At 40.0% G+C, this 19,804-nt stretch overlaps 1 protein-coding gene and 1 non-coding gene across 2 annotated transcripts; both read right to left on the bottom strand.

The window, feature by feature from the left end:
- Positions 1 to 1,420: 1,420 nt before the first annotated feature.
- LOC114360136 (uncharacterized) lies at positions 1,421 to 19,150 on the bottom strand (the record flags this gene model as incomplete). The annotated part of the gene is made up of 13 exons (XM_028314716.1): positions 1,421 to 2,249; positions 5,649 to 5,776; positions 8,213 to 8,361; positions 9,478 to 9,681; positions 10,251 to 10,420; positions 11,134 to 11,366; positions 11,928 to 11,977; positions 12,327 to 12,493; positions 13,343 to 13,490; positions 14,258 to 14,449; positions 15,111 to 15,337; positions 17,232 to 17,436; positions 19,042 to 19,150. Coding segments are annotated over 13 exons (1,990 nt in total), but the record flags the coding sequence as incomplete, so codon positions are not given.
- TRNAR-UCG (transfer RNA arginine (anticodon UCG)) lies at positions 7,051 to 7,123 on the bottom strand. Its single transcript has one exon. It is a non-coding gene; the product is annotated as a tRNA-Arg (tRNA).
- Positions 19,151 to 19,804: the final 654 nt, after the last annotated feature.

The following is a 19,804-nucleotide window of genomic DNA, read 5'->3' as shown; positions in this document are numbered from 1 at the left end:
TCTTAATCTTCTATTAAAACTTCTTTCATAGACCTTTTCGCGATAAAACTCACTTAAAAATATAAAAATTACGAAGCGCGAAGGAACTTTACGAGAAATGTATGGCAGACTAACGACTTGAGCGGTGTTGCGAGGCAAACCGACTTGCGCGGTGTCACTAAAATTCAAATTACGGCTTCTTATTGGCTGAAATCTATAACATGTGACCAATGGTTAGACGCGCGATGAGCAGATCTATCCAATGGCATTAAAATGTCAAAACCGCCAAAAATCGACTTAGGCGGTGTTGTTAGCTAAGGGACGATATACGATGTGTATGGTTATGTATAAAATGAAAAAACGTTTACACATAATAATTATTTTATTTTAAATCTTAGGTCAAAGAAAACTTATTTAATTACGTCATATTTATTATTATTACTCCATTTGGACGGATTTGTTATAATATTAACCTATTTCATCTACGTTTTGGTATTTATTATAATTTTAATTAAAAACATTATACTACTTTATAATCAACGTAACTATATTATTTTCTTAGATTTCATTTAATGGCATATAGTATTAAAATATAAGTATTTATAAAATCTATATTTGCATCCAATATTCTTATTTTAACTACACGTTATAATATTGAGTGATTAATACTAAACTATGTTGAACAAAAATGATTCCATGTCGTTTATACCAACATATTATTTTAAATATTATCTGACATGATAATTATTGCTTTATTTTAAAAATAATTTTAATTTGAATATTAAAGAAAAGTGAACTTTGATTTGTTCGATAATCCAATTATCAGCAAAATAACAACAAAACAAAAATCCCTTTCTAGATAAGTACATCCTAATATATCCTTTTTATCAATACAAACAATATAATTAATTATATTATAATCGGCAGAGATAATTCAATCATAATAAGATAATACTAATTAATGATATATTTCTGTTGCTATATGGTGTTTGCGGGGCTTACACAAGTCTCATACAGCTAAAGCCTGGTCCGTGAGCACGTAGAATTTTGTCCAATGACCCCAAGCTACCCATCCTTATCGACTGTGCGACGGGCACCCGCAGTGAGTGTGCGAGTGCGACAGCAACATAATTACGCGCGACCGATAAGGATGGGTAGCTTGGGGTCATTGGACAAAATTCTACGTGCTCACGGACCAAGCTTTAGACGCCCCGCAAACGCCCCGTAGCAATGTTATTATACCACTATCCTTCTTTTCGTCACTTTATACAAACTATCCGAATTCCTTGACCGTTAATTTAAATCATACCCATGAGCATTAACAAAGATGGCGCTTTATTTACAAAATATAAAATGTATACATTTTCTATATACCGGGTGTATATAAATTCGACCGGTATTTAATGATATATTTAAGAATATAAGTGTTTTATTTTATATATTATAATCGCAATATACAGCATAGTCTAAATATTTACATTAAAATAAATGTATTTATATTAAAGGTGAAATAATAACTTATTGTTAAAACTGTGACACGAGACTAGATCTGTTTGGAAGTAAAACTAATAAAATATTTTGTTGTACAGTAACCATCAAGAAATAATATTTATTGCAGGCAACACTTTAAGGAGCCATCTTTTGGTGGAAAAAACTTTACGATTGAGCTGAAAATTACCCTATTAACTTAGAAAGTCAATTTAAGCCCTTAATGCCCGTTTTCACCATCATACCCTAATTTTTAAGTGACCCCTATGGTAATACAACAGGAATTTTATTTTTATAGCGGTAATTGATGTGAGTAGATAAGTTTATAAATAGAGTAACAGCCATACATAGGGTCAGACGTAAATGTGCATTTCGTAAAATGTGCACTTAAAAAAATGAGCACTTTTCTATACAAATGTAAAGGATGAAGAGTTTGTTTGTATTATATTAGTATGTAAAAGTGCTCATTTCGCGAAATGATCATTTTGCGAAGTGCACATTCTGCGTCAGACCCCACAGATAGTCTAAAAACTGAGTGATTTGTAATATACATGGTAGTAAATAATAATGTTTGCTTCGCGCTCGACTTGGCGGAGGCACTGCCGTGCCACCAGATGATATCAATATAGTATTGTTCTAGTTTTGAAAAGCAATAATATTATTTCTTGAAGACTATTATAAAGCATCTATAGATATACAACGGTTGTCAAGTTTTATAATCTGCATCTATTGGTAACTAAAGTAATTAATAATCAAAATCCTTCGCAGTCTCCATCAAAAATCTGTAAGAAAAACATCAAAATTAATATAGCATTCCAAAAATATAGAAAAATATGTAAGAATTTTGTTAAATACCTACTTTTGCATGCAATCCCGTTCTAGAACCTTCATCACCTTGAAAGCGATTTAAATAAGACAATAATATATTAAAACTCATTTATTCCGATTAATTATTATTAATTAAAATACATAAAGCTTTAAGTACTTAATTCGTATAAAAATATAAAATTAATAACCGATAAGTACTGCACAATTATATTAATTAATTTAGTATCTAGTATCTACTGAGTTAATAATTTATTAATAAGCTTACATTTTGTTCGAAATTTTGTTATTTATTGGCACAAACTTTTGATTATTAATAAAAGTTAAGGAATAATGTTGCAACTTTACAGTCAATGGTCTCTTACTGCCTTTGCAAGCCAGAAAGAGACAAAAATACCAATACCAATCTTGGATTTTTTGTTAAGTTGCAACTCTACTCCTTCCAACCCGCGCAGTATTCATCTCTCACTTATTCATTAAGGATTGTGAGCGAGATATGTATACGTCGGCATATTAAAAGTGTGTGACTTAATAAAATGTTATTATTTTTAACTGCGCAGGTTGTAAATATTTCTAAAAGCGTAATAACTAATAGGACGATCAAAGCGCATTCTACAACCAATACCATACCAAACGACTAACTACTTAAACCATTTAAATAACTTAACAAACAATCTTTTACTTTGAATCTTTTACTTTGAATTCTTGGTGATAGACTAACGCCCGTATTCACAAACATTACTATGAGGTCTCACAGTGCGCGTGGACGCACAGGGTGACACACGAACCAATAACAGAGCTCTATTCAATGCTGTGCGTTCGATTTGCTACTTCACTTAAGCAAGCATCGTTTGTCAATACGGGTGTTAGTCTATAGATGAGCTACACTGAACTGTCCCATCAAATTCATTGACAGGGAGGCGCCACCATCGTTCAACTATATAGTTTCCAACATGGCAACAATAGAAATTAACGATCCGGTATTGACAGTGGCGCCCCCTGACAATGTCACCGATGGGACGGTTCGTTGAAGTTGGACAATATGATGTTTGCGGGTGGAATAAATGACACTGTTATTTGTCATTTCCATCCTGTATACTTACTGACGCAGGAAGTACGATGAATAGTAATGTACCTTAATAATATGACATTAAAGTTTAAATTGTAATGTCGATGGTTGGTTTCAGTTATTATCATTGCAATGTAAACGTAGTTTAATAAAATATTAAAGTACATTACTATTCGTTGCCGACTTTGTCATCGAAAAAGATTGTTTGAAAGTCACAAATAAGCCCAGTGCAAAATAAAAAGTTTTAGAAGCCAAAAGCGTCACTATGAGCGTCCCGTACAATATTGTGCTTTTATAAAAATGCAGACATTTTAACCCTTAGAAGCAAGTCGATTTTCACCCTTAAAGCCTCATATCACTTGGAACAAATTTTGAATATCCCACTTATGTATGTGTAGACTATAGAATATGAGTCAATGATTTGCGATATTATATTCATAATGTTCGAAGTGAAACGAGGCTTAAGACTCAATATAAGGTGGCAACAATACTACCACAGCCTTGAAAAGGTTTAAAAAAGTAGAGTCAGGAATGCATGCATTTCTATCACAATAGTAAAGTTAATAAACTAACTACATAGTAGTGAGTGTCACATAACACAAATAGTAGTAGAATTTTCCAAAATATTTAACACTTTTAATAGTTTGTATATCGATTTTTACTTTCTCAAAAATCCAGTGATTATTAATCTCGATCAGTTATTGTTAATTGAAAAATATATGTAAAAGATTTTGGAAAATTCTTATTTGTGATATTAGTCCAATTAATTTGTGATGTCCTATATCTTATTTAACCTAGGATCAGCCAAACACTGGCTTTAAATGTTCTACAATATTAGAAACGTGTTAACGCGTAACTTTAAAAACCAACTAAAAATTAAAAAGGTTAACATTAAAATAGTCTATTTATATACAATTAACTACGAAAGAGAGATAATTTGCTTGTAAATTTGCTCTTATACCACAGGGAATAAGGACAAGTTTAACATGCTACGTGTGATGTTTTATATTCCACTGATAAAAATTAAACTTATAACCCATACCCCGAAATATCCCCCTGTTACTGGCACATTAAACTAAGCTAAAACGTGTATATCTACTTTTCAAGTATAAATATTGCACTAAACACTTTAAGCAAGAGCTTGAGTCTTTAAGCCTAAGTTCACTTTGGATATTTCTAATTATTTACCCTAAAATTTCTGACTTAAAACCTGGTTGTTCTTAATCTTAAACTATTTAAATTGAGTACTTTTAAGTAACCCTTTTAACATTTGCGAATAATAAATAAAAGCTATCTAAACTGCTAAAATAATATCTAAATGTGATATGCAAAGTTCACTTTAACATCTAAAACTAATTTCATATTACATATTTTAATTCAATATCAAAAAGGCCTTTGTCAAAATCGCTATTTAGTATCGCCTAAATTTCTCTAACTAGAGAGACGGACTACTAATTCTCCAGTAATGAGCATAATACAAAACTATCCTATTGGGCTGCGATTATATAAAATGTCTTAAAAAGGGTCTTAAGCCTTTCCTCACTCGTATAAAATTACTATCAAAATATATTAAACGGACCTTTAACCTGTTAACTTCCATCACCACTTTCTATCAGGTGAGATGTAGGCCAAGAGCTTCATTGTTGTGAATTAAAAAACTGTTGATACTTCAATAATACCTACAATATGCCCTACAACTAGCAGCGTAAAGTGTAGACCCTAGTCCTTATAACAATATGCCCCTAAACAGCCAACTAATAGCAGTGGAAACCCTAGTCATCCTAAACAATCTTAGGTACTAGCAATGACACCCTTGTCATTCTCCTGATATGCTCCTACAGACTCCTATTACTAGCAGTGGAAGCCCTAGTCAAATCCAGTCCTTTAAAGTCCAACTTCTAACAGTGTAAATCCTAATTTTCCCTCTAAAGTTCGTGGCACTCAAATTAGCCAAAATCTTGACAACACAGCTGTATTCCAATGAGGGTTTTCGCGAATGAATAATCCGCCAGATGGCAATACGTAGTAGCGAGGTCCAAATGCTGCATGATTGGTTATTTTTGACATGACATTGACAGATATGTCAAAATCCACCAATCACGCAGCAGTCAGACCCCACATCCACGTCCCGCCATCTAGCGGATCTTTCATTTGCGAAAACCCTCATTGTAACAAAGACGTGATGCGATCTTTTTGGTTACTTTGTCACCCCGAAACCCCAGGTTTCTCCTGGTACCTAACCCCTAATCATTCCCTCGATAATCCACGTAGACTCTAACCACTTCACCTTCATACTTCCGCTGCGACGGCATAAAGTAGAAGTCAGGTTGCGCGTGCGTCGCGTCGGCGCGGCCTCGCGGTAGCGAGTACGTCGCGCGATCGTTGCCTCCGCCGTGTGCTCCGCGGCCGACGTACCTGGCGGTGAAAGGGTTAAGTGAATTAAAATGATATACTGCATGATTTAAATAATGCCCTACACAGTCAACATTCAACAAAATTGTCTACACAAAACATTGTTTCACTACGTACGTGTTTGATAAGCAAAAACATTGTTGATGCAAACAAAAATGTGTAGTGAAACAATATTTTTTGTAGACAATTTTGTTGAATATTGTCATTTTTTATTATTGTTTAGAGCAAAATGCGCTGGAGATCCGGCTTAAAAACACCTATATTTTTTTCATAACAAAGAAACAAAGACCTCATAACGGTAGTAGGAAGGCGCTGGATGCAGACCAACCGGTCATTATAAAAATCATTGGGAGACGCCTATGTTCAGCAGTGGACGTCCTGCTGATGATGATGAAGAAAAAAAAAAACAAAAAATAACTGTATGTATGTAGCTGTTGTTAAAATGAGTTTCTAGCGGTGCTTCTCGTCACTGTGTTCTCACCACTCAATGATAGTCTCGAATATGTAAAGAACATGAATTTAAAAAACTTGTCATATTACATTATGCTAATCTAAAACTAATCTTAGCAAGTAGGTATTATACTGAGTGAGAAAGCTCTATAGCTTTTTTGCTTTTGTTATCTACTGTCTTTTTCTAGCAGTAAAGAGTGAAATTAAAAAGATCTAAAAACTGAATAGGTACCTACTACTCGCACAAATTAAGGAAGTAACTTGTCTAGGTATGGTGATAAGTATGGTAATTCATACAGGAAATGGATACGAGAGTCGAAGATGTACAAACATTTTGAATATTTTTTTTAAAACGCACTCTCCGCAAGATTTGACTGTCAGTACATTAATCATTGCTCTATGATTAATGTACTGACTAACGAACAAATAGCAAAATGCAAAAATTGACTTGTTTGAATTGTTTGAATTTAATTTAATGTGAACTGAAATGAAATTTAAATATTTTATTATTATTATAATTATTAACTGTAACCTTAAACCTATGACTGTGTGTTGAAATAAATGAATTATTATTATTATTATATTATTTAAAAGGTGTCAAAAGCTTTTTAGCACCATTTTGCGTCGAATACCAAAAAATGTTAATTTAAAAATAACTCATTAAATAGTTAGATATTAAAGGAAAATATTCTAAGGAAAAAGATAGAGTTTATGCAAGTTCTAACAAATAAAAAAAATAACAATAAAATTTAAAATAATTTAACTTAAAAAACTATAGCGAAAATGTTTATCACAAAAAGAAAAATAAAATACAAAAAGGAATTTTTCGACCGTGACAGGACTCGAACCTGCAATCTTCGGATCCGAAGTCCGACGCCTTATCCATTAGGCCACACGGTCAGATGAGTGGGAGCGCGAAATTTCGCAACAAATGGTTTAGTGAGAAAAACGATGTTAGAAAAACATATTTTTCTCTAAATTTTAACCAAACGCAGATAGGAGGATAATGTTTACATGTGTAATTGCGACCGTTTGTTGCATTAACACCATGATAGAATTCAGTATAATGTTAATGTTCAATTCCTCTCCATAAGAAGTGTAATTGTTTCATTAAACAAATAACATGTGATACTAACAGTTTACTCTTTAATGTTACCTAACATAATTTTTATGATTAAGTTTCTTCTGACTTTTTCTATGTTTTCAGTTTATTTTTCTATAAAAAAAACTGGAAACTGCTTTCTTTTCCTGTCTGCCGCAACGAGATATTTTTGATTGGTGGTATCACATAGTTTCTTGAAGGAAATAATGTTGAGGTAGTACTGCACAGACGCTTGGGGCGTAAGCGGGGCGTTGTCTCTGCATCTAACTCACCCATATTGCTGTGTAGACCGCTGTATTGTAGCAAGCGCATTATTGGGGCGTTGATGTGTTGTTGTCTACATAATATCTAACTCACCCATATTGTTGTCGCGGCCGCTGCAGCGACCTTGTGTCATGATAATACTGTGCTGCGCTGTTGGCGGGGCATTAGTGGGGCTTTAGCGGGTCATTTTCTTTAAGTAACTTACCCATACTGTTGTCGCGGCCGCTGCAGCGATCGCGTGTCATGGTAATACTGTGCTGCACTATTGGCAGGGCGCGGCGTGCGTCTGTATTACACTGCACGCGGCACGTTAATGGGGCAGTAGCGGGGCGTTGTCCCTGTATCTAACTCACCCATATTGCTGTCTTGGCCGCTGCAGCGATCGCGTGTCGTGATAATACTGTGATGCGCTGTTGGCGAGGCGTTAACGGGGCTTTAGCGGGGCTTTGTCTCTTTATACTTACCCATATTGCTGTCTTGGCCGCTGCAACGAGCGTGTGTCGTGGTAATACTGAGCGGCGCTATTGGCAGGGCGCGGCGTGCGTCTGTATTACACTACACGTGGGGCGTTAATAGGCCGTTGTAGGGGCGTTAGTGGGGCGTTGTCCCTGTATCTAACTCACCCATATTGCTGTCTTGGCCGCTGCAGCGATCGTGTGTCGTGATAATACTGTGCTGCGCTGTTAGCAGGGCGTGGCGTGCGACCGTTAGCGTGCGCCGGTGACTTACGACCGTTGCCGTTGGCTGACAACTTGTGGCCGTTGGTTGGCGTCTGAAACGATGTGAAAGTTAAATTAGTTTTCAGTTTTGTTTAACAAAGTAAGTTGACAGTAGAGGTTTGTAATTATTGAAATATTTGAAACTGTTCTACTCCGCCAGTACCACAAGGATGATCAGGTTAGAATTTCCCCAATATTTCGCCCCGCAGGGCGGTGGTGGCGGGGCCTTCATCATCAAGTCTAGTCTCCGCTTCAGGTGCTATTCTATTTTACATTCATATGCGCTAGTACAACTGCGCAAGGCGTTGATGGGTCTTTTACAGGTCGTTAGCGGGGAGTTGGTGAGTCTTTTTCGGGGCGTTGGTGGGTCTTTAGCGGGGCGTTGATGAGACATTTGTGGGGCGTTGGTTGGTGGGTTTTTTATGGGGCGTTGGTTGGTAGGTTTTTTTATGGGGCGTTGGTCGGTCGTTAGCGGGTCTTTTGTGGGGCGTTGATGGGTCATTTGTGGGTCGTTTGCGGGTCTTTTGTGGGGCGTTGGTGGGCCTCTTGCGGGACGTTAGCGGGGAGTTCGTGGGTCTTTCGCGGGGCGTTAGTGGGTCGTTAGCGGGGCTTTTGTGGGGCGTTAGCGGGGCATTCGTGGGTCTTTAACTTACCTTAACTGGAGTCATCCTGTCCATCCTGTGCGCGCTACTGGGCCTGGGCGGCGGCGGGCCGGTGGGGCGTAGCGGCGGCGGGCCGGTGGGGCGTAGCGGCGGCGCGCCGGACGGCGGGCGCGAGCGCGGCGCGGTGGAGGCGGGGCCTTCATTGTCTAGTCTCCGCTTCAGGTGGTATATTCTATTTTACCAGCGAGGGTACAACTGCGCCGGGCGTAGTCGAGTCGTTGGCGGGGCGTTGATGGGTCTTTTTTAGGTCGTTAGCGGGGAGTTGGTCTTTTTCGGGGCGATGATGGGTCGTTAGCGGGGAGTTGGTTGGTCTTTTGTAGTGAGTCGGTAGGTCGCGCGGGCAGTTGGTGGGTCGTTAGCGGGGAGTTGGTGGGTCTTTTGTGGGGCGTTAGCGGGGATTTGGTGGAACTTCTGTGGGGCGTTAGCGGGGAGTTGGTGGGGCATTCGTGGGGAGTTGGCGGGGCATTGGTGGGGCGTTAGCGGGGCATTCGTGGTTCTTTAACTTACCTTAACTGGGGTCATCCTGTCCATCCTGTGCGCACTACTGGGCCTGGGCGGCGGCGGGCCGGTGGGGCGTAGCGGCGGCGCGCCGGACGGCGGGCGGCGGGTGGAGGCGGTGGCGAACTTGTCGTCGTTCTCGAAGGGCTCGAAGGCGTAGTTGGTGTTTGATGAGGAGTAGTCCTTCCACGCTGATGAGGGGATTAGCTGGTCCTGGGAAAAGGAATAATTATAATAAATACTCTTCATTGCACACCAGAACAAGAACAGAAAAAATAAACGGACACGGACAGCTAGGCAGGCGGTCTTATCGCTATGACGCGATCTCTTCCACACCTATAGAGAGGACAGTTACATAATACAAATATGAAGGGGATGAGTTTACGTCAAACGCATTCGATGTCGACCGCTTAAAAAAGTGACATTAAAATGTATGACGGATTGTACAGCGCCCCTAGCGGAAACGTTCAAGAACTAAAATTTTCATACTTTTTTTTTACAGTGAGCGCGTTTGATGTAAACTCACACAGCCCTCTGTCCACAAGAAATGTATAGTTTTTACCTTACAAGTCTCTCAAATGCACATGTATGCGCCCGCCCGTACCGTACAGTTATGTAGCATCCACGCTGTCACTTGTCATCAAACGAAAAAGGATTCTCAACTGTGAAACTAAAGATCCCTAAAAACTATACAGCATGCAACATAATTTCATCGTCGCTGTCTTTTTTAATCAAGCCAAAAACGTCCTTAATCTACTGTCATAAAGACCATAATTCCTCACCTTGCCCTTGCTAGCTCCACGGCCGCCATACAGCGTGCAAACTGCTTGTAGTAACGCCACCAGTATAAGGGCCGCTACACATCCGGCCACTACATACAGCTTTGTTTCAGCTAGGCCGAAGAAGGAACGAGCGCTGTCCGATTCTTCCTCTTGCGGGCGATATGATACGACTGGAAAATACGAGAAAATTTAAATACTTGGACATTTTAGACTCGTCTAGCGTCTAGACAAAGTAAGAAAATCTTGCAGTATGGGTACTACTAAATTAACAGAGAAACATGCTGAATTACTATGTATAACGTATACGTAGAGCTTAACAAAGGGAGATGCTTTCAAATACTACAAAAATTTGCACTGGGTGTTTTGCTATGTAAGCCTCGAGAGCCCTTGCATTTTGGCTTAGCGGTTGTGCAATGAAAGAAAAATGTTCTTGGGAATTAATTAAAAAAATATTGCAACACGTTTTTGATACGTTAATTAATTTTCATTAAAGCGAATAAAAATAAAGAAAAATGACAATGAGGGCTATCGTTTTAGCGCTCACCAGTTAGCGCCACTGTAGAGTAAGGTCTTTTCACTTGCTAGTAGCGAAGACAGTGGCACCAACTGGTGAGCGCTAAAGTGGTAGGAGGACTATCGCATTTGTAATCATCAAGATGGCGCCACTGTAGAGTAAGGTCCTGTCAATCGCCAGGGGTGCCAACTGTTAAGTATAAAAACGATAGCCCTCATTGAATTGATTGCAGAAAACTGATGCAGAAAAATTATAAAAATAATCTCGACAATTTTATGACTTTCACAAGCAAATTATTTGTGAATAGTCCGGTCCCCACATTTTATTCTTATCAGCTTGTCTACTTAAAAAGTGTTAAAATCAACTTACTGCTCATAGGTTCAAACACCAAGAAGTCCGGATCCACGTTCACATTTCCGACTCTTCCTAGCGCAAGCGTCTCTCTCACCGCCGCCTCCCACTTCACTTTATCGCCGTCCTTGTCTGTCTCGTTGGCCGCGACAGAGACGGCGCCATCGAGCGAGCGCGCGCTCGAGCCTTCGATTAGGTTAGAGTCGATCGATTTGAGAGTCAGTTCCGCGATTATTGCTTTTGTTTCGTTCCTGGAAATAAAGTTATGGAATCAATGGACCTATTTTGGAAATTCAAGCGAGAGATGCCTGAAATCGACTGGAATAGCGCAATACTGATGTGTCATCATTATCATCATCTGTTGCAAAATATTTGTTCAGGATTTTTGGTTGAGAAACTTGCAATATTTAGGCCGAGTTGCACCACCTAACTTTGACCGTAATTGTAACGACAACCGGTGTTTTTTGTATGGAGTTTGACAGTTTTCGACGTTTGTCAAAGTTAAAGTAACATGGTGCAACCCAGCCTTAGATTTAACTTCTGTGATTACTTTGTAACATTACTACTGTTAAGGCATATATCATAATTTCTAAAATCTCGTAGACGAAGACCCTAAAACTTCCTTTAAGATACACAACAGTTATCCTCATTTGAGACACCACCCACAAGGTGGCCCGATGACTCATAAGGGTAGCAGGAAGTCGTTGAATGCAGGCCGCTACCAACCGGGCGATGTGGAAATCATTGGGGGAGCCTATATTCAGTGGACGTCCTATGACTGAAAACTGGTACCAAAAGAAGTTCAAACTCACTGCATAAACCCGTTAACAATCACACCCTGGAAGCCCTTAGTGCTCTTCATCTCACTGGCCAAGCTATCAGCCACTTGCTTGCTCAGCTCTTCGTACTCCTTTGACCTACACTAAACTTAAACTGCTTTAGCTTGGAAGCAGGGTTCTGGAGTGGAGACTACGTACCGGAAAACGCAGCGTGAGACATCCACACACAAGGTGGCCCGACGACCTCATAAAGGTAGCAGGAAGGCGATGGATGCAGGCCGCTACCAACCGTGCGATGTGAGAATCATTGGGGGAGCCTATATTCAGTGGACGTCCTATGGCTGAAATGACGAAACTGGTACCAAAAGAAGTTCAAACTCACTGCATAAATCCGTTCACAATCACACCCTGGAAGCCCTTAGTGCTCTTCATCTCACTGGCCAAGCTATCAGCCACTTGCTTGCTCAACTCTTCATACTCCTTAGTCCCGGGGGCAGGCGGTCGAAAGCTGTCGGCTAAACCGGTGATCCGGATTAGCATGGTATAAGCGGTTAGACCTGGGATGGCCGGCTCGGTTGTTAGTTCCTCTTCTGGTGGCTCTGGGGATGGAAATAAATAGTTTTATAATCAATCTGATGCGTTAGAAAGCTTATTTAAAATTCTAATGCTGCATTTTTTGGTAAATCACAAAAATAAGGCTTCTTTTATTTGACCGATTAGCTGCTAGAGCAATTATTATTGGGGTTAATAAATGATTTTTGCGCATATAAATAGCTCCAATAAAAAAGGTTTCCAACTTGATCACTCAAAGTTATTTAATTTTTAACCCCCCTAAACAAATTGTTTAATTTTGTAGTCACAAAAACAAACAAAATACAGCATTGTTATGGTCCGGTATTTGAAGATAATATCTTCATATTATCACTTCATATTGTGAAAGCTTCTTCTTGATTAAGGATTCCAGGTGAAACTTCGGTCTGATCTTCACTTTCCATCAGGTGAGATGCAGGCCAAGAGCTTCCTCATTGTGGATAAAAAAGAAGAAAAAGATAGAAGTAACATTAATGTAAGACCCGGTTCTCGGAGATAATAGGCGTCTGCAAATGCTTGAGGAGATCCGTAAACGAAGAAAAGTCGCAGACATAGCCCGACGGATTAGCAAGCTGAAGTGGCAATGGGCAGGGCACATAGTACGCAGAACTGACGGCCGATGGGGCAGCAAGGTTCTGGAATGGAGGCCGCGTACCGGAAAGCGCAGCATAGGAAGTCCCACAAGGTGGACCGACGACCTCATAAAGGTAGCAGGAAGACGCTGGACGCATGCCGCCACCAACCGGCCGTTGTGGAAATCATTGGGGGAGGCCTATGTTCAGCAGTGGACGTCATATGGCTGAAAATGATGATGATTGATGAATGCTTGAAAGAAAATATAACATTAGGGTTCTTACCAGGGCCACAGGGCTTGATGCAGACCCTATTCTCTGATATGACGGGCGTCTGTAAATGCTTGCTGGTGCGCTTGTTCACTGGCTCGAAGGTACCGCCTTGCGTGATGAACATCATGTACAGGCACTGGGTATCTGTGAACGCGAGATCCTGGGAAGACAGCGAAAAATTTATAAGTAGGTAACTTTGGATAAATAAATATGAATATTACACAGTGAGATCTAGTCCTAAACTAAGGAAAGCTTATTCTATAGATACCAGACAATGGCGATAACATTAAGGCTCAGAACACACGGTGAAACGCAATTGCAACGAAACTGCAACTTCTAGTTACTTTTGAGTTGCATCTAAGTTTACTGCCATAGATTCCGTTGAGAGACCACACATGACGGTTTTGAAACCGGTTTGTTGAGAATGTAACTCAAAAGTAACTAGAAGTTGCAGTTTCGTTGCAATTCTGTTTCACCGTGTGTTCTGGGCCTAAAAGTATGAGTAGATAAATGCGTACCTACTAAAGGTTATCCATAAATGTACCTTTTTCACAAAACGAAATTTATACATTTCAGTCAACACAGCGTTTTAGTAGGAAAATTAACTTTTAATTAGTTTTTGACTACATAAAGTAGGTAGGTCATTCTTGGAGAATAGTGTTAAAATGTTTAATAAAATAACACAATCTCTTATAGAACTACCCATTCATAAATTCAAAGTAGAGGTTAAGAAAATCCTTATCAAAATGAGGCTGACAAAGGTGACTGAGTATCTTCCGCCACTTCTTATCAGCACCAGCCCATATGTTGTCCCGAAGTGGTGGTAGGGCAAGTTATATTTGGCACTTATTGCCCTAGTAAGGGCCTATGTACTGAATAAACTATTTGAATTTGAATCTGGTTCCCACTGGGAGTCAAGACACTTACCTTCTGGTCGCCAGTGTCCCTCTTCCTAACAAAGGTGAGGGTAGTCACACCATCTACCAGGCTGCCAGACTGCTTGTTCAGATCCTGACGCGGGTCGACCCTGGGTGCGGAGTAGCCTGACACCCAGGTGTCCATCAGGAATGGCCGCCCTGAACGGGATTCCACCCAGCCGATGACCGCGTCTGTTTGGGACTGGAAACGAATTTTTTATTACTAGGTCTGTGTGCTTACGATGAGTTAACGTTAGGTGTGCTCGCTAGCGTATACGTAAAAAATCTATGAAGATTTTAGTTCTTGAAAACAACCGCTAGGGGCGCTGTACAATCTGTCATACATTTAATGTCATTTTTTTACGCAGTCGCTAGCGAGCACACGTAACGTAAAGTCATGGTAAGCACATTGTTATAATTTCCATTGCATTCTCTAATTTAGAAAAAGAAGGAGTTTTCAGACTGAAAAAGTATATTTGCTGATTTATCATTATTTGATTTCAGCCAAATAACATTATTATCGAGCTCTCTATCTAATGATTTGATAAAACTTTGTCTTTGATCAATTTTATAAATACAATCGCATACATCAGGTAACATCCCAGACCTGGCCATAGACAAACAGAAGAAATAGCAGGGTTCTTATTACGGGTCCAACATGGAGCAATAAAGAATTTTCATCATCATCATCATCGTTTCAGCCACAGGACGTCCACCGCTGAACATAGGCCTCCCCCAATGACTTCCACATCGCACGGTTGGTAGCGGCCTGCATCCAGCGCCTTCCTGCTACCTTTATCAGGTCGTTTTTCAGGTCAGAATTTTAATTTGAAAAAAAAAAAACCTTAAAAAATAGAACTCACCATTTTCCTATCATTGCTGAACCCAATCCCCGTCCACTGATTCGTATGCTTGGTCTTGATAGTAAACCTGATGGAATCCTTCCCCCTCTTCAATCCGAGATACTCCCAGGATGCGTGGTATTCGCAGGTATTGTTGGCAACACTGCAGTTGGCGGGGTGTTGCCAGTACCCCCCACATTTGTCGGGGAGGGCGAAGACTCCACCGGAGAAGGAGGACTTTGCTTCTTCTGTTGGGAGTGATTAAGTTGTTAATCGTTTGACAATCTTCACACATACAGGATGTCCCAAAAACAATGGATAACCCTGCAACTCTTATATCCAATTTTGACCTCAGTAAAATTAATAAGACACCCTATAATTATAGATCAAGAGGCTGTAAGCGGTCGTAATTTCAGGGTGTCTATGGACTATGGAGTTGTCGATGATAAGGGCAATGGGTAAAGGGATTTAAATTGTAATTAGCTACTCATAGAGCATTTCGCTTAATTTAATTTTATATTTCAGAAAATTAAACTGGCTCTTTCCTTGCGCAAAGGCTCTTTCTTACCAACGAGGATTCTTTGGTAATTGAAACAAAATAAAAATAAAATCACCTAAAGAAGTTAAAGCTCCTCCACTCCTCGTTGCGACCCATGTCCATGATATTTCAACTCATCTTGTCTGTCTAGCTCCAATAGTACACAAAAATGGACCCTAATATTCTAGGAATACCGGCCACTCCTCTCTGCGATTGTTTGTCTTCGTACGATGCCGTCAGCTCCAATGATACGGTAAAGTTGACTCTATTGCTCTTGTAATATGTCTCAAAATCACTCACCAAAGAAGTTAATCCTGGTCACTATTATACTGGTATTTGCTGGGCTCCTTATGTTACACTAAAATAGACTCTATGACTCTAGGAATAGCTGACCATAGAAGTTGAAGCTTGGCACTTCACGCCTATAGAAGTATCCAGCACACTCCACACTGGCTCCAATACTACACAAAAATGGACCCTTATATTCTAGAAATACGTCTCCATATGACTTACCAAAGAAGTTAATCCTGGTCACGCCCCTCTGCGACTCATGCCCATGGTATTTCAGCTCGTCTTGCCTGTAGAAGTCTCCGGTAGCAGCCGTCCCCTTTTTTAGGCCCGAAGGGGGAGAGTGCACGTATTTGTAGGGCTCAGCAGCTCCAATTGTACGCTAAATTAGACCTTATTAGTCAAGAAATATGTCTCTAAATGACTCACCAAAGAAGTTAATCCTCGTCACTCCTCGCTGCGAGCCATGCCCATGGTATTTCAGCTCGTCTTGCCCGTAAAAGTCTCCGGTAGCAGCCGTCCCCTTTTCTATGCCCGAAGGGGGAGAGTGCACGTATTTGTTGGGGTCCTGTCGTTAGGCTAAAGTAGTCTCTATGAATCTAGGAATAGCTGACCATAGGATTTGAAGCTCGTCACTTCACGCCTATAGATGTATCCAGCACACTCCACACTGGCTCCAATACTACACAAAAATGGACCCTAATCTATATGTATAAATAAAAATGAATTGTTGTTCGTTAGTCTGATTAAAACTCGAGAACGGCTGGGCCGATTGAGCTGATTTTGGTTTTAAAATGTTTGTCGTAGTCCAGGGTAGGTCTAAACGGTGAGCAATTAAGGAAAAATTGCGATGGCTTATTTATTGCCTTTAAGGCGGAACAGAGTTCGCGGGGTCAGCTAGTATTCTATAAATACGTCTCAATATGACTTACCAAAGAAGTTAATCCTGGTCACGCCTCGCTGCGACCCATGCCCGTGACCATTCTTGTCTTGCCTATAGAAGTCTCAGTGACCGCCGTCCCCTTTTCTAAGTCCGAAGCGGGAGAGTGCACGTATTTGTTGGGCTCAGCTCTAATTATACACTAAATTAGACCATATTAGTCAAGAAATATGTCTCTAAATGACTCACCAAAGAAGTTGATCCTGGTCACTACCCTCTGCGACCCATGCCCGTGGTATTTCAGCTAGTCTTGCCTATAGAAGTCTCAGTGACCGCCGTCCCCTTTTCTAAGTCCGAAGCGGGAGAGTGCACGTATTTGTTGGGCTCAGCTGCAATTAATGCTAAATTAGACCCTATTACTCTAGGAATAGCTCACCAAAGAAGTTAATCCTGGTCACACCCCGCTGCGACCCATGTCCATGGTATTTCAGCTCGTCTTGCCTGTAGAAGTCTCCGGTAGCAGCCGTCCCCTTTTCTATGCCCGAGGGGGGCGAGTGCACGTATTTGTTGGGCTCCTGTCCCCTCGCCCAGATGATATGCATCAGGTCATCCACTATAGAGTGGTCGGTGGGTTCTTTGGCCTGAAAATAAGGGCAAAAAGGTATTTGTTAAGGCACAATAAGCTAAACACTGTGGTATGTTATTTAATTGTAATAAATGCCATTTTGCATTATTAAGCCGGGTTTTCACAGTACGAGTTGAGTCGGACCGAGTGGACTCGTACGAGTTAGGTCGTATAGGAGTACACTCGTATAGTGGTTTACACATCGAGTGTTCACTGCGGTCCGAGTGACATTCGTATCCCTATATCCGAGATGACGTCGAGTGATTTGCTGCTGAGAGGTGTAGAAGTTGTAGCAGATATGGCTTAATAGAAGAACTTCGGAATCAAGAAAGGGAAAAAGAACGAAGAAAGAGACAAATTTGGACCAAAAATGGGTTTTAAGACGTAATAAATTTGGTGCATCGGATAATTTTGCGTCTTTATTTTTATAATCAATTAGCCTCGCATTTCATAACACTTCCTTCGCTTCATATAGCTCCACAAACCGCAAAGTATCGCGTTCACTCCACTTTTTCTTAGTTGTCGCCATTTTGTTTTTCTGAAAACCATCCGAGTCAACTCGAAAAGTTGAGTAAGATCCGAGTCCGCTCGGATTGAGTACCGACGCCCGAGTGCACTCGGATTAGGTGTTTACACACTACGAGTAGCGTCCGAGTAGTCATCCGAGCCAACTCGTACCGTGAAAACCATTGAAGTAATATTGTACGTAGTACATTATAACTCAATGGTGAAAACCCGGCTTTTTTGTAAAACATTAATAAATATTATAAGGGCTCTCGCCCACGGCGACTTTTTTTAGTGATGCTGTCGCGCGTTTTGTAAACGAGCGACTGTATCGATATAAACGCGCGACTGTTTCGAATGACATCGGAGAGAGAACGAAGGGAGGGTTACTGAATCGCTTTTGCATCTCGATAGAAGCGCGACAGTATTGCGTTTGTATCTATTTATTTATTTATTTATTACGGTATACCAACAACATTACATACAAAGTAATTACATGAAAATCTTACATATAGAAGTTTAGTGTGTATGCATGCCAATAACAGGTACACACAGCTTTGGCTAAGGGGCCATCCATAAAGTAAGTCACACGAATTTCATGATTTTTTGAGCCCATCTCCGTCCTTGTCACAATTGGTCACATTTCTGAGACCCCCCCCTCCCTAGTGTGACGTCACATATTTTGCAATTTTACATCGAAAAATTGTTAAATTAACAGCAGTTCCGAAATTAGTTTTACTTCCATTTAAATTAAGTACTTTTTTATCAACATTATATCAAATATTTGAAATAATTGAAATGTGATGTCACGAAACTTAGGACCCCTCCCACCCCTTGTCACACATTGTCACACTTTGTCGACCCCCTCCCCCCCTCTTTACGTGTGACGTACTTTATGGATGACCCCTAATATACTTTGTTTATTTCAATTAATAAGTAGATAAGAAGTACAGTCAACAGCATATCAGACCACATAATAATATATTTGTTGTAGAATAGCTCACATCGTATCGCGACAGAATCGCTACTGCATCGCTACAAAAAGTCGCCGTGGGCGAGGGGCCTTACAGAATGAAACTATAGCTTATCATCCAATGGGAAGAATTCATTGCTATACCTTAATCTTCTTCCTGAACATAATGGTGGTGACGCCATTCTCCTCGAACCCAGCGGCTGCTGTGACGTCATCGTGGCCTCCCCAGAAGGTGTCCACGCGTGGGGTAGACCTGGATAATCAAACATGTTCTTAGAACTTACGGGGGCATAACGGGGTCCTGGTGAGAAAAGGGTATTTTACATGCATTAGTGATATACAGGGTGGAAACGTTAAGTGATCTCACTCGATTATTTCTAAACTATACTAGATATCGAAAAACTGATTACTGATTCTGAAAGTGCTTCACAAGCTCTATCAAACGGTACCAATAATAAGATACAGAATAAACTGGATCTATCAGAAAATTCAATGTTTCCAGCTTCCATACATTTAGTAAAACCACATAATATTAAAAACTATACAAGATATTCAAAAACTGGTTACTGATCCTGAAAGTGCTTCACGAGCTCTATCCAACGGTACCAATAATAGGTTAATAAATAAACTGGATCCATTCGATAATTAAATGTTTCCAGCTTCCATACATTTAGTACAGCCACAGTCATGGCACTCATGTCTTGTTAATATTAAAGCAAGTAAAGCCTAAAACCAATGTTTTCCAATGATAATTTTAAATAAGAATGCAATTTACGAGTTCATTTTAAGTGTTTATTATTTAATTAAAAAAATTTAGTACTTCTATCATTGTTTGGCTGGCATACATTTAGTATGGAGGCTGAAAATACAAAATTTTCGCATAGATCCAGTTAATTCTGTAACCTAA

This window comes from Ostrinia furnacalis, unplaced genomic scaffold, assembly GCF_004193835.3.
Source record: "Ostrinia furnacalis isolate ACB-3 unplaced genomic scaffold, ASM419383v2 OfSCF4906, whole genome shotgun sequence".
Classification (NCBI taxonomy): domain Eukaryota; kingdom Metazoa; phylum Arthropoda; class Insecta; order Lepidoptera; family Crambidae; genus Ostrinia; species Ostrinia furnacalis.
The sequence above is the reverse complement of the archived record's forward strand: the minus strand, read 5'-3'. Positions and strand labels throughout refer to the sequence as shown.